The sequence below is a fragment of the Pterocles gutturalis genome, unplaced genomic scaffold (assembly GCF_000699245.1).
Source record: "Pterocles gutturalis isolate BGI_N339 unplaced genomic scaffold, ASM69924v1 scaffold24032, whole genome shotgun sequence".
NCBI classification, from domain to species: Eukaryota; Metazoa; Chordata; class Aves; order Pterocliformes; family Pteroclidae; genus Pterocles; species Pterocles gutturalis.
Window position 1 is genome coordinate 4402 of NW_010113456.1, and position 14612 is coordinate 19013.

Below are 14612 nucleotides of genomic sequence, written 5' to 3' on the forward strand. Positions count from 1 at the left end.
CGTACTCTGTCTCCAGAGAGACAAATGTAATACTTCAGCTGCTTCCAGAGTTGCCAAAAGGTCTCAAGGATTACCTTGTTAGAGTATCATATGAGGATGAGAGGATGTGATACAATGAGATACAGTCAATAGAAAATTAAGCCCTTAAATTAAGCCTTTTTCATATTAAGTCTTATTGAAGTAAATGTAACAAATAGGGAATAATTATTAAAATGAAAAGTTCAGCCTTTTTTTATTTTAATGTGTTGCTTGAAAGATATCGCCTTCAAAAGCGTAAAAATCCCTTGGTGTTTCCAAGCAATTGTATCAGTTATGTGGTCAAATTCCTATGATGTTAGCTGTCACCAGTCAGTGGCTTTCACACGAGGCGCTCACCTTGGATGGTTTGGTCTTCCAGAAGTGCAAGTACTAACTTTAGTAATACATTTCTCTATTACAAAAAGGGTATCTTGGGCATCAAGTAAATTGAGATTTAAATAACCATAACAAATCAGTTTCATTGTGCTGTACCAGATAGTTTTTAATAGCTGCTTATGAAGAATTAAAAAGGTTTTCTCATTAAAATTCTGCTCTCTACGCTTTCAGAAACCTCTTCCATCAATACGACCAAAGATATATCAGATAAAACAACTCTTCTGCCATAATCACTAGAGCCCCAATTCAGCCATGAACTTAACGATGCACGCAACTTTAATTACCTGAAGCACTCAAGTCAGTAGGAATTACATGCTTAAAATGGCACATGAGCTTAAGTGCTTTCCTGAGCAAGGTCCTAGAAAGCCATGATTTTAATGGAGATGTGATAACACTTCACATCACTGGAACTTAAAAGAGAAAATAAATGTTTTAAATTTTTTTTCTTCTTGTTTTGTAGGGGCACACATTTCTTCCTGTGGTGATTTATAGCTACCAATAATCTTCCCCAGTGGTTGCCTTATCTACTATTCTGGCATCTTCTGCTTCTGTTAGTAAACAGAAAAGAACTGTTAAACACAAAGCCAAGTACTCTAAATCTCAAGAGAGAGACTTTGTACAGTATGTTCTGTACAAAACTGAAAGACTTGAAGATCACAGGGGAATGTCCTTTCTCCTTACTGACTCAAAGTCATGTTACTGAGGAACATGACAAGGACTGCACAGAAAACAGCTCTAAAGCAGCTTTGCCCATCTGCAAAGAAGTCCATGAAAAAGATGCTCAAGGAAGCCTTCCACAAAGGAAAACGAGCAGAAGTAGAGTGTACCTGCACACATTAACTGAAAGCATCTGCAAACTAATCTTTCCTGAGGTAAACAGATACTCCATAGTAATAATAATTTAATAGCACTTTATTATAAAAATTAAAAAAGCATGTTATGCAAGTCTAGATATAAGCCTTTAGAAAGTTGTTTTGACTTCAAAGTTTGTATTCTTATGTAGTTCTGCATAGTTTAAATCCTCATTTCATCCTCTTCCATTCCTTCTGGATACAATTTTGCCACCATCAGTTTTGTGCACTTTCACACCATCCCTTCCACTGTATTTCCCTATATTTTTGCCTTGTATTTGCAACCTTCCACTGGTCATTTTAATTGTTCCTTTTAAATCCATGTATTTCTGCAGCATTTTTTTACACAGTTAGAGAAACTCCGCCTTGTTACCTAATTATGTAAATTATGTGGTCACCTCATCAATTCACCTAACTAAATCCCTACTGCTAAGTACATTAGTCGTTAACTTTTTTTTCTTCCCCAGTTTGATAGGCTAAATCTTGCACTTCAGAGAACACTTGCAAAACACAGAATAAAAGAAACCAGGTACGTATCTGTAATGGGTTTGCAACTAACTTCACAGCAGAAATGTTTTGCAGACAGTTCCTAAGGACCTGGGTGGTGACTGGGAACCAGGACTTCTGGAATTTGTTTTCAATTATCTTTTCAAATTGGTGTGTAACATTTCATGTAATGTAAGTTAATAATGATTTAGTTTATTTTAAAATATTCACAAATATTTAAATCACTCCACAAGGTTGACTTAATGAGCAAATTTAGCCATATGTGCAGTGAAACAGGCAAGGACTTTGTTTAAAATGAGCCAGTGTTTTGGAGGAACTCAGAGACTACTCAGGCATAGATAGAAAAGTGGAAATGGTTGTATATGGATCTCATCCAGTGTTTCTAAGATCCCAGGAAAATAATTTTAAATGCAAACGATTTGTATTATACAAAAAAATTTGGCTTCGGATACAGTGAACAATCATATGTTACAGATAGTGACATAAATTTTTTCACTGAGCTCACTTGGCTTCTGGTTTCTGTTTATGAGGAACTCAGCTTGATTTTCAGCACTCTTTAGTAATAATCCAATATTAATCATTTGAGCCTTGTAGGGACTAAGAATTTCTTAACATCACATTATCCATTAAGGATTCAATTTATTGAATGCATCTGAAAAAATAAGCCACTTAGTTTAAATCTCTTTTCAAAAGTGGAGAAAAATAATGAAGTTGGAAACTGCACTGTTGCTCACCTTAATAAGAATAGATAATTACAATGTATCTTTTCAATTATACTTGATATTTTAAAATCACTTTACATGCATTGACTGAACCAAAGATAGCTGGTCAGATGTGTATTGCAATTGCTGACTGGCTTAGTGATGTGAATATCTTTAATTATGTGTTGCTTCCTGGAGTATTACTTTGAAACAAAAAATTATCATGCTATTCCAAATGATGTAATAATGCAAAACAGATCTAAATGTCTCCGTTGCTTTTGCATATAAATATATCTAAGATATTTCAAGTTAATAAATTCAGGAAGCATGTATCAAAAGCTCATTGCTTATATGGAGGTTAATCTAAGCTACATGTCCTTCTCATCATTTTGGGTCTGACATTCAGGTTAACATTTATTGAACTCAGAGGACTCAGAGGGCTGCAGTTTTGTGTCGCAGAATCTGGATTACTACCGAAAAACATGTAATTTTGAAGTTAATAGTTGTTATTGGTATTTCCTCTCAAAACAGAAATGCCTTCTCACCTCTTTTGAATTTAATGCAACATAATTCCAATAAATGCTTGATTATAAATTCCAATTATATTTTACAATATGTTACGAAATATAGCTTCAAGCAAAAAACCTGAACCAAATGAAAACCAGGACTGTTGCAACCTAAGAATTTTCAATCAATGACAGTCTATAGCGTCTGGTCTCAATCCATAATCTGAGCTCAGACCACTAAAACTTTAATTTATCACAAATGCACAGGATAATCTAAGACCCTAACAAGACCCTATTTTGAGTTAATGAAAAACTGCCTACTTAATCAGCAAAACTTGGTCTGTACACATTAAAGACAGGATAGGTAGCTTTGGTTACTTACTATTTTTACCATGCTTATCTTGATTTTTGGTTTTTTTTTTTTTTATATTTTTATGATCTTTACAGAAAAACGGGGGATAGAGAAGATTTTGAAAAGATAATCAGTGATCATGCTAATGCAGCAGGTAATGTAAGCTTGTTTAATAATCTATATAGAAAAATATATAGATTATACATGTTATATATATAAAATATGTATATATAAATTAGTCTTGTTACTAAGAAATCATTTCCTCCATGTAAGGGCTGCAGTGATGCTGACAACACAGAGCCTAAACTGTAATCTCTGCAACTAACAGTTCAGAGTGTCAGAATTTGAGCTAAAGAGATGAGTTTCCAAGTCTGAGCTATCACAGAATCATCCACACCTAAGATACAACATCTAGAGGGAGTTGTAACATACATTCAGTAATCAGTTACAGTTTTATACTCATGAAGAACTGTTAGATCCTTTTAATCCTCTGAAGGATTCTAGTGTGTTGAAGAGAACTGCTGTAATTTTCAATACGGAACTCTCTAGCTACATCTGTAATAGTAAATTAACGCTTCCAGGAACTGAAACATGGTCTTCTGTACACTTAAACTGTTAAGCTGGTCCTGGCACACAGTTGTCCTGTGACAGATAACACTTTTCCAAATGATTCCCAGTAGCAGCTGGGGAGTTGGAACATTCCCAACAGCCAATCTGCATGTAGCTATCCTGTTAAAACAAATTTACTAGCAAAGATATGAGCTGTTCTGTGCCAATTGGCCTCAGTGCCCTGGAATATTCCCATGGTTATTTAATTTATTGGATCAAGCATAGTACCTATTTGCATGTGTGCACAGATCTCATTTTATTCTTACTTTTTATTCTTATTTTAAGTTCTTAAATTATTTTTTATTTCTTTATATCAAGCTAAGGGAATTGGGTTAAATCCTGTGCCAAAATGTGCATTCATTCTGTCTACATCTCTACAAAGAACACCGATTCTTGGATCTTTCCAAACTACAACCTGTTGTCTCGCTGTTTTCCAGGCATCACGAGTATGTCTTTGGTTACAGCAGGACTCCTAAAAGAGGGGGCCCTCAGGTGTCAGTGCGGGATCAGGGAAGGATATTCCGAATTTGATTTACCATGAAAAAAAGTGGAGGTAGCCTGAGATTCAGCGTGATGAGTGCAATTCTGACCGAAATGTGGTTCCCTGCAGGTGTTCCCGTGGAGTCTCTACGGGAATCTCTTGGTGAAGAGCTATTCAAAATATGCTACGAAGAGGATGAACACATATTAGGGGTTATTGGGGGAACTCTTAAGGACTTCTTGAACAGTTTCACTACTCTGCTGAAGCAGAGTGGCCACAGCCAAGAAGCAGGAAAAAAGGACAGACTTGAAGATGTCTCCATATTATGCTTGGAGAAAGATCAGGACTTCTTAAGTGTGTATTATTTCTTTCCTAAGAAAATCACAAGTCTTATTCTATCTGGTATTATTAAAGCAGCAGCTCATATTTTGTATGAAACTGAGGTGGAAGTGATGCTCATGCCTCCTTGCTTCCATAATGACTGCACTGAGTTTGCTAATCAGCCTTATTTGCTGTACTCTATACAAGTCAAAAGTGCAAAACCTTCCTTATCTCCGTGTAAACCACAGTCTTCACTTGTGATACCTGCCTCTGTGTTCTGTAAGACTTTTCCATTTCATTTTATGTTTGATAAGGATATGTCAGTTCTTCAAATTGGAAATGGGATAAGAAGACTTTTAACCAGGAGAGAATTTCAAGCTAAGCCCAATTTTGAGGAGTATTTTGAAATCCTTACCCCCAAAGTAAGCTGCACTTTCAGTGGAATAATGACAATGCTAAATATGCAGTTTACTGTACGAGTCAGAAGATGGGATAATACTGATATGAAGTCATCCATGGTAAGAGACTTTTTATAACCATTACTTCTGTGAGGAATTTGTTTTCTTAACATAGAGTTAAAATAGCCACAAAACATGGTGCATTTTGCATTGTCTGCCTCTAATACAGTATCTAATACAACTGAATGATAATTATTTGAGGTCACTCTAATCTAATTCAGATTCTGAAGTCAAAACTCTGCTTTAGGACTTTTACAAAAGTAAAATCTGACTGTTAACTTGATTTTATTAAAAAAAAAAAAAAGTGAAATGCTGAGATAAACTCAGTAAATTGAGACCAAGCCAATGACATGACACGCTGCTGAGAATAAGGGCATCTCCAACACCAAGACAGTGTCAGGGAAAGCTTTACTGAAGTGCCCCTCATCTGGAAACAACAGCTCTAGCTAGGATTCAGGGAAAGAAGTAGACATTTCCTGTGCTCATTCAGCCGTTGGTATCTTTGATATATTGGTATTTTTGATATGCTGATGTTTTCATCAGATGCAATTGCCAAAGGTCTCAATAGTTTCAGTTGATGGGATCCGTTTGTGCACCAGGCAACAGTTTAATGATTACAAGGAGTAGTAGACTCTGCTTTGCTTTTGCATGTACTTAAATATGCAGATGTCTATTAGCAAGTAACAGGCTTTCTTCAAAAAATGGTCTTTCAAAACAATCTTAAGCAGAGCTCTGCAGCACCTTGCACATTACACAATTGAATACAGAAGGGACATAAAAACTTCACACAAAAAAAGTTGCTTTTTAAGATCATTAAAATGGGATATTTCTGCCATTTATGCCTTTAATTTTAAATTTCAGTGAGTACTGAACATCCTATGACAAAATGGAAGCAGGTTTTCTCACTTTATCTTAGAAAGAAGGTGGTGCATGAACTATGCACTACACTTATTAGCAGAAATTCATAGGTCACTACAGCAAGTAACATTTTATCAATAGATGAAAATGCACAAAATTCTTTTTGTTTTTCCTAATCTAAAACTGATAGTGATACTCAAACGTAATTAGGTGTTTATCCTTAAGTTGTGGTCTAACTTTTGTACCAGATGGCTCAAGCAAAATAAACTTACTTGATGGCTCTATGCTTTAGTAGCCCATGTTTTCTCTTAAGCTACTAAAGGAAAATGTAAGCACTGTGAACCAGTCTGAATTTCCTATGTTTCAGCAAAATGTATTTCCTCTAAAACTTCTAGCTGCTAAACCATTGCTGTGCATGTTTTGTGTGAATTCTTGTTTCTTTAACTGTTTCAGGTAATGGATCTTAAGGGACAAATGATCTATATTTTTGAATCCAGCGCCATCCTATTCTTGGGATCTCCTTGTGTTGATAGACTAGAAGATTTTACAGGACGCGGATTGTATCTCTCAGATATTCCCATTCACAATGCATTGAGAGATGTTGTTCTGATAGGAGAGCAGGCCAGAGCTCAGGATGGACTGAAGAAGAGGTTAGGAAAGCTAAAAGCAACCCTTGAGCAGGCCCATCAAGCACTTGAAGAAGAAAAGAAGAAGACTGTAGATCTTCTGTTTTCAATTTTTCCTGGAGAGGTTGCTCAGCAGCTGTGGCAGGGACAAGTTGTGCAAGCCAAGAAATTTAATAATGTCACAATGCTTTTCTCTGACATTGTTGGATTCACTGCCATCTGTTCCCAATGCTCACCTATGCAGGTTATCACCATGCTTAATGAGCTTTATACTCGCTTTGATTACCAATGTGGAGAGCTAGATGTCTACAAGGTACACAATTTATTGCATTTCTGTGGGGTTCTGGAGCAGGACAGGAAATGAAGACTAAATGGGTCAGAGGATAATAAAAGTCCAAAAATTGTTTTGCCTTAAACCTTCATTGTAAGAAAGGCATATTAAGATAAATCACAAAACAAACAAACAAAAAAAATCAACAAAATCAGCTGTTCATGCAGCAGAAAGAGAAACTCATCAAAACTTAAGAGTTAATTTTAAAAATTAATTTCAATGACAGCGCTGTGAATCTGGAGTAAATAGGTGTTTAATGTAGCTATGGGTGCCTGACAGCAGGTGAGCAAGGAAAAGTATTTTAGCATCATGCCCAACAATAAATACAAGTTGTGCAGTTTTTCCTTTTGAATGATACTGCAGGATTTGCCCAGGACTTAAATAATTTACCAGGACAAATAAGACTCAGTCAATACATAGGTACAATTCTTACTGAAGCCACAGACTATCCCTTTGTATGTCAAACAGTCTAACAGTAAGGAACAAATATGCCTGTTGTAGGTTGAGACTATTGGAGATGCCTACTGTGTCGCTGGAGGTTTACACAGAGAAAGTGAAACACATGCTGTTCAGATAGCATTGATGGCCCTGAAGATGATGGAGCTATCAGATGAGGTGGTGTCTCCCCATGGAGAGCCTATCAAGGTCATATATTTTATTGTCTTTTATATGGTTAAAGTGGGCATTTTTGTTTGGTTGCTTGCTTTTGGGGGTTTTGTCTCAAGGACATTTCACATCACTGCATTAACTCAGTCAAGTTGAGGAATCATGTTTGTATAGTTGGAGAAGCAGACCTTTTGAGTTCTATGGATGAGAGTTTTGTGGAGAGGTAAAGATGAAACAGAGATCTGAAAAACAACCCGAAAGACTTAAATGCAGTGAAATCAATAGGTGCACACTGACATGCTGCAGTTTTTGTCTCAGTAACAATAAAATTGTCAGTGATATGGAATATTCTGTTGCTGTTTTCTAATAAGGAAACTAATCCTCTCTCAAAATTAGACCAAATGAGAACATCTAAGTCTTTTGAAGTAACAGGTGTAAATATGAATCATCAAAGACATGTTCTGATTGCAGTCATTACACATCTTTAAAGGATTCTCTTGCTGTTCTTGTTTTACAGTCAGATACTGAACCACTATCATAAGATAATAGTGTTAATGCTGTCAAAGCAAATGTTCAATTCAGTGGTAGTTATATTGATGGCTTCCTTTCAATGAGGACTTACAGATGTACTGAATTTTCCATATAGGTTCACCTCTCACTGAGAAAAAAAGAAAAAGGCTTGTGTGCATTACAAACGATGTGGACCTTCTACTAAGTTCAAATGCCCTGGAATGGGGTCCTATTATTTTTAATACAAGTGTCTCCATTCATTATGTCTTCCGTTTGCTCATTATTATCATTTATCTGTTCATTTGTTCCTTCAGAAAACTTCAGGCTTCTTTAATTTTAGATTAAGGAATGTTTATATTCCAAGACAAAGAAATGGTTACTAAGAGGATTACATGTTCAGCATTTATCACAGAGGACAACAGTACTAAATTACAAATACCTGTCATTCTTTTGTATTTCACAATATGAAATTAAATTACTCTTAAAAAAATCTGGAAACATCTCCACAATATTATAACATGTTTATAATTTCCATGAAAATGCTACCTCTATAATTTTGAATAAAGAATGCTATTACATTTCTTAAAGTAATTTTAAAATAGGGAGGAAAAAATTGTTTTGTATAAACACCTACTAGAAGCTTCTTAGAAGAAAACTGACTCATTCTATTTTTAATGAAAGCATGCATCTATTTTAATAAAGTGCTTCATGAAAGCATTGACTGTTTTGTAAAGCAACAAATATGTCACACAGTCTACTGTCATTTTGTATACGAATTGTCAAAGAAAAAGGCGTGACTGCAAACCGCTTTAAATCAGACTTCTGTATTGATGTACATATTTCAGCCACTTTGCTGTGTGGGTGGATTTTGGTTTTGTTGCAGGCTTTTTGCTTTTCTACTCAAAATTAGAAATTGTGACTTCTTCATAATGATATGATATTCTCTAGATATGTAAAGAGTAGCACACACAGTAGATATGCAAGCTTCCCGACATCATGCCATTATTGTGCTACTCTGAAGAAAACATGTCTATGTATGTATAATACACATAAGAGAAAGTACACGTCTCAAAAAAGAGGAACATAGAAAGCAGCACCAGATAAGCAAAACTCAAAAATCTGAGTATGAGTTACAAAGAAGAGGTATCAAAATGTGTCAACTTCTACATAATTTGATTAATTATCAAAATTCTGTAGGTTGGGAATTCTAGGCTTGGGATTTACTCTATGTGCGACCTTGTCAATAGAGTTCAGTTGGAACTACAGCATATACATATTGTCTTTGCTATTCCCAAAGACTTGTCTTCTGACCTTTAACAGCAAAGCAAGAACTCTTCATTAGCTGTCCCCAGCCAACAACACTGTGTCATGTAATTCCTCCCAGGAAAGCATCCAAGTGTCATAGTCACTCTTGCTGATGTTTCTAGATCAATTTACTGCCACAGAGACCAGCGTTATCACAGTCGAATCAGATGAAGGATTACTTTCTATAAATGCAAGGCAAGGTAAACTTCATCTAGTTTCCCCTCCACTAGCAGTGATGACCAGAATACAGATATTTTAAGGAGACGGTGCTAACTCAATTTATATAGTAGCTCATTATTTCTTTTTTTTTAATAGAGGAAGAATTTATAAAACTGACTTTAACCTTTTTATTTTACCTAATAATGCTGTGTTCTGTCTTTTATTTAAAGATGCGTATTGGCCTTCATTCTGGATCTGTCTTTGCCGGAGTTGTTGGGGTTAAAATGCCTCGTTATTGCCTTTTTGGAAATAATGTAACCCTTGCCAATAAGTTTGAATCTTGCAGTGTACCTAGAAAAATAAATGTCAGCCCAACAACTTACAGGTACTGTGCTTCCTATCTGTCAAATGTCCACCTGAAGCAGTTACTGTAATAGCCATTTTCTTCCTGTTCTTTTTTTTTTTCCCCTCTGAAGTCCTGCTGTTTATTTTCCTTTTTCTGTTTTTATCTGATTGCTCATGAATGTACCATGTTATTTTCAGTCAGAATGCAACCAGCAGTAGCAAGAAAAAAGGTGAAACAGAACAGCTGATATTTATTTTCCAGATGTTGCATTTAAAATAAATGGACTGTTTGGGCCAATTTTCTTCTTACCCTGCAGCTGTATTCCTCTTGCTTTTTTTTTTCCTTCTCTCATATAGTTGCTTCCTCTTTGTGGCTTTCAGTGTGAAGTGTAAGCCAAACTGGCTGCAGGTGCTCTTGAAAATAATAGCCCAACCAAAGCATTGTTAAACATCACCCTACGTGTTTTCATTCTCTTTTGGTTAGGGGAGATGAGCGAACAGGCTGCATGAGTCAATGACGTCAGTGTTTAGTTTATACAGGTCTTGATCCCAACTCAGTTTAAACCTTTAGTATGGAACTTAGGCTGTATCATTTATCCACTCAGAACAGACATTTTTAGTAACGTGTACTATGTGATTATGCGGACAGCTAGCAGGCTCTCCCATGGGAAGTACTGCATCTTTCCTTTGTCCTCCTAACCTAATGCTCTCTGTGTATTATCTGTTTAATTGTACTTAAAAATCACCTTGCATCAAATTCATGGCCAAGTAATAATGTCTTATAGGTTCCAGGCAAAATTACAGGAAACTGTTTTGAATTTGATGGTAACAACAGTCAACATCTGAACTCCAGGTCCAGGTCTGAATTTTATGCCACTGAGCTGACAGAGGACAATTGTTTCTTCCAGAGTGGCTGAAAGTTTTATAAGAAGGAGCGGTACAAAGTGAATCTACTAGTAGAAAGGGATACAGCTGGCAGGGTAAAATAACCAGAAATATGGATATAAAGTATTTTTGCCTTTTAAGGAAGTTCTGCTACCCTCACCGTAGCCTGGATGGTCAGTTGTTCCTACTCAGGTTGTACTCACTGGCATGTATCTGAAAATGCCTTGTGGCAAAGTTCTGTGGCCAATGTCAGCCAGAGAATTTGGCACAGGATCCTGACATCCCCTGCAGCATGTGCTATGTGACTTAACAGGGTGCCAAGCTTTAGATTATCTTGTATAGGTGATTTAGATAAAAGTAGCACAGGTATTAGGGCACACAGCAAGTAACCTTTTCAATCATGCACTCTTAAACAAGTATAGAAATAGCATTGGCATCGCCAGTGTTTATGTATGTCAGAAGAATAATGCTGGCCTACAGTGATTTTTTTTTCCATATCTATCTGGAAAATCATTTTGAATTATACTGGCTACAGTCATTTCTTAAAACAATTAGACACTTCATCCACACAAGACTTGCCTATAATTTGTGGCATAAGTAGGTTTCTGCATGGCTGTGTATTCATCTCAAGAGAATATTTGAAATGAGTATACTGTTGAAAAAAAAAGAGAAAAATTCCGAGTGCCTAGAAAATAGGCAATTTGGTTAAAGGGTAAACTATTGTTATTATTGTTATTTTTTTTTCCCCTGAGTGAATGATGTGTTACCCTCCTTTTTTGTTCAGTGTTTTTTTCTTTTTGATTTGTACACCAATTCTAAACACATATTGATAACATTATGGCACCTTGCACAACTCCTGTATATTAATTGTTTGGAAGCTTAGATACCAGTCATCAGTGTTTATCCCTACAGATTACCAACATACATTTCAGATATAGAAGACCACTGGGTTTAGTGGACCCATGTGTGAAAAAGGAAAATTATTAGAATTGTAAGAGGATCTGAATAGTTTAGTTAACAAGCTTTTCAGTATTTCCTTAACCAAAACATTAATTATAGTGCCAGTTTCATGTGCAAATCTGAAACAGCATTCAGTACTAAATAATTTTTGAAAATATTTACAACATAGCACCTACATGCAAAACATTAACAAGACAAAAAGAGAAGCAATACTCCTGTTTGCATTGGTGCACAAGTTAATAAGTTATCAAGGTTACCAAATAAACACTATTTTTTTTATATTTTCAGTAAATAGCATGTAAATATTAAATAGATTCTGCCCTGTTGTACATGAAGAATTGTTAAATGTCTGCACTTGTAGTAACAATCAGTGACTGATTCATTTTTCATCAAGATGGTTCATTTTTTTTTCTAGGTTGTTAAAGGAATATTCAGGTTTTGTGTTCACACCTCGCTCAAGAGAAGAACTTCCACCAAATTTTCCCAGTGATATCCCTGGAATTTGCTATTTTCTGGATGCTTATATTCAAGGAACAAACTCACAGACTTGGTTTCAAAAGAGAGATTTGGGACATGGAAATGCCAATTTTTTGGGTGAGGAAACAGGAATAGACTAAACTGTACATTCACAAGTGTATAAAATAAACTTATGAATATTTTGATTTTTTTAATAAATGGAAAATTTTTAAAAATGTATGAAACATGAAAGCACTTTAGATTGTTAACACCTGAAAGCCAGTATTAAAATTTCAGGAAGTATGTCACTGACTACTTTTTATTTTTCCTTCGCATAAGGAACATAGTCACTGAAATAATATTGCAACTTCACTGTTGAAAATGCTACTAAAAATACATTTTCCCTGTGGTAATTTGTAAGTGCTATGTAACAACACAGTTCTCTGTGTGCTGAGAATTCTAGATGTTTTGTACATGCAGTGTGTCAGGAAATGTAATGTGCAAGCGATGCAGCCACATGCAGTGTTGTGAGCTGGTGCTTACCAATGACTATTAAAAATATATTTTCTTAGTGATTCCATAAGAAGATATCCATTAAAATATTGTCATTGCTATTCCATACTCCTTCCAGTGCATCACTTGGGCCCCATCCTAGAAGCTGCTGACCATCTTCTAACAGTGACTGGAGTCATGTGTTGAGGGTGCTCAGCTTCTGGATCAGGCTGCTAATTATAGCTAATATACATATACATAGCAGAGTTTGCTGCTTATTGTTTCATGAACTTTGTGTATAAAATTAATATAGATTAAAACACTGTATAATCACATACTAAAGTATCTGTAATCATCAAACAATGTTTTAGTTCTTGGGGTTTTTAAAATACTTTACAAAAAAAATAATATCCACTTGCTATTATGTATTAGAGCAATAAATGTTTTCTTTTTGTTGTCATTTAAGTTTGAAATGTTTTAAAAGAAGTGTAATAAAACATGCTTTGGAGTGTTTGCTTACAAAGGAAACTCCAGTTAGACTGTATAAAAGGGAACAGAAGCACACCAGTTTAGAGCTATGATCCTTATTCAAGCACAGCAATGTGGGTATGACATGTTATTGAAATGCCTATGGTAGACTCACTTTAATGTTGCCAGGGGAATCTACAGGTGAACATAAATGCTTTAAAACATATGAACACATATACAAAGTATTAATGTTACTACAGTACAAGCTTTTCTATTGTAGATGGTGGAGCATGAGTGGAGAACTCTCAAGGGTCTGCCTCTGGAACTGGCAGAAAAGAGTTAGTTATGAGTCCTGAGTTTTGGATTTGGCCTCTCTAGCAGATCCATTTGCACAGAAATTTCTCTGTGCCATAGAGTTTGATCCCAACTGCAGGCTGGAGAACATACAAAGATTTCCAGTAGCATCAGATACTACTAATTATTATTCTAACCTCTTCAACTCTTGGGTTTTGGCACATCAAGCCATAAAAGTCTTTCTTCAAGCTACTTGCCTCTGAATCAGATTTTGCTCTCTGAATATTTACAGGGAGCATTTACATTAGACTAAGGTGCCATTCTGTTAAAGCTTGATATACTGTTTTATCCTACTATTTTGCAGTAAAACTCATACAGAACATGTAGCATCAGAGCCTTGAGAAAAATCTTTATAAGAGAATAGCACTAAGAACATTTTAAAAAATTTTAAAATTTTTTTTAATTTTTTTTAAAAATTAAAAGCATATTTTAATTCAAACGTCCTGTAAGCAGCATTTGAACGAAACTTGAAACAGTGAATTCTGCTATTGCTTGAGGTCTCCTGTATCCATCCAAGATGCTTAGAAATAATTCTGTGACACAACAATGGAACCTGAAAGTCTCTCTATTGTATATATACACACCTCTCTCTCTCTTGCACATGCCATATACGAACACGGACATATACAAGCATATGTATTTGTAACATTTTAACAGCAGTGTTTCAAAGAAACAACAACTCTGCAAATCTTGGTGACTGATCTTTGGAATGCTATTTTGGTCAGAAAATTCTGTTCTATTGACATAAGTACACAGAGGCTAGTAGCAGTCCCATGTAGGTGCTCCTGGATTTAAAAATGTGGGAGTATTCGACTACTGACTCTTCAGCAGACTCACGATATTAAGCCAGTAATGACTGCAGTCAGTAGGAATCTATCCATCCCTGTCCTCTGTTGAATGTCAAAAAAAACCAAATAGGCTTTTAAATAAAAAGGATTTCTTTCTCCATATTTACTGAATGGGAGGGACTCTTGGGAGTGAATGTTCCTTTCTCCCTAAGAAAGAACTATTGGTGGACTGGATGATGGCCATTCTCAAAGCCAGATTTCATATAAAT

At 35.6% G+C, this 14612-nt stretch overlaps 1 protein-coding gene across 1 annotated transcript; it reads left to right on the plus strand.

The window, feature by feature from the left end:
* The first annotated feature begins 874 nt into the window (after positions 1–874).
* Positions 875–13256, plus strand: GUCY1A3 (guanylate cyclase 1, soluble, alpha 3). Its single transcript, XM_010074514.1, has 8 exons — positions 875–1286; positions 1733–1794; positions 3427–3485; positions 4551–5260; positions 6512–6997; positions 7517–7660; positions 9826–9980; positions 12201–13256. The coding sequence occupies exons 1-8, from the start codon at positions 1038–1040 to the stop codon at positions 12400–12402; spliced, it is 2067 nt and encodes a 688-aa protein (XP_010072816.1). The 5' UTR covers positions 875–1037; the 3' UTR covers positions 12403–13256.
* Positions 13257–14612: the final 1356 nt, after the last annotated feature.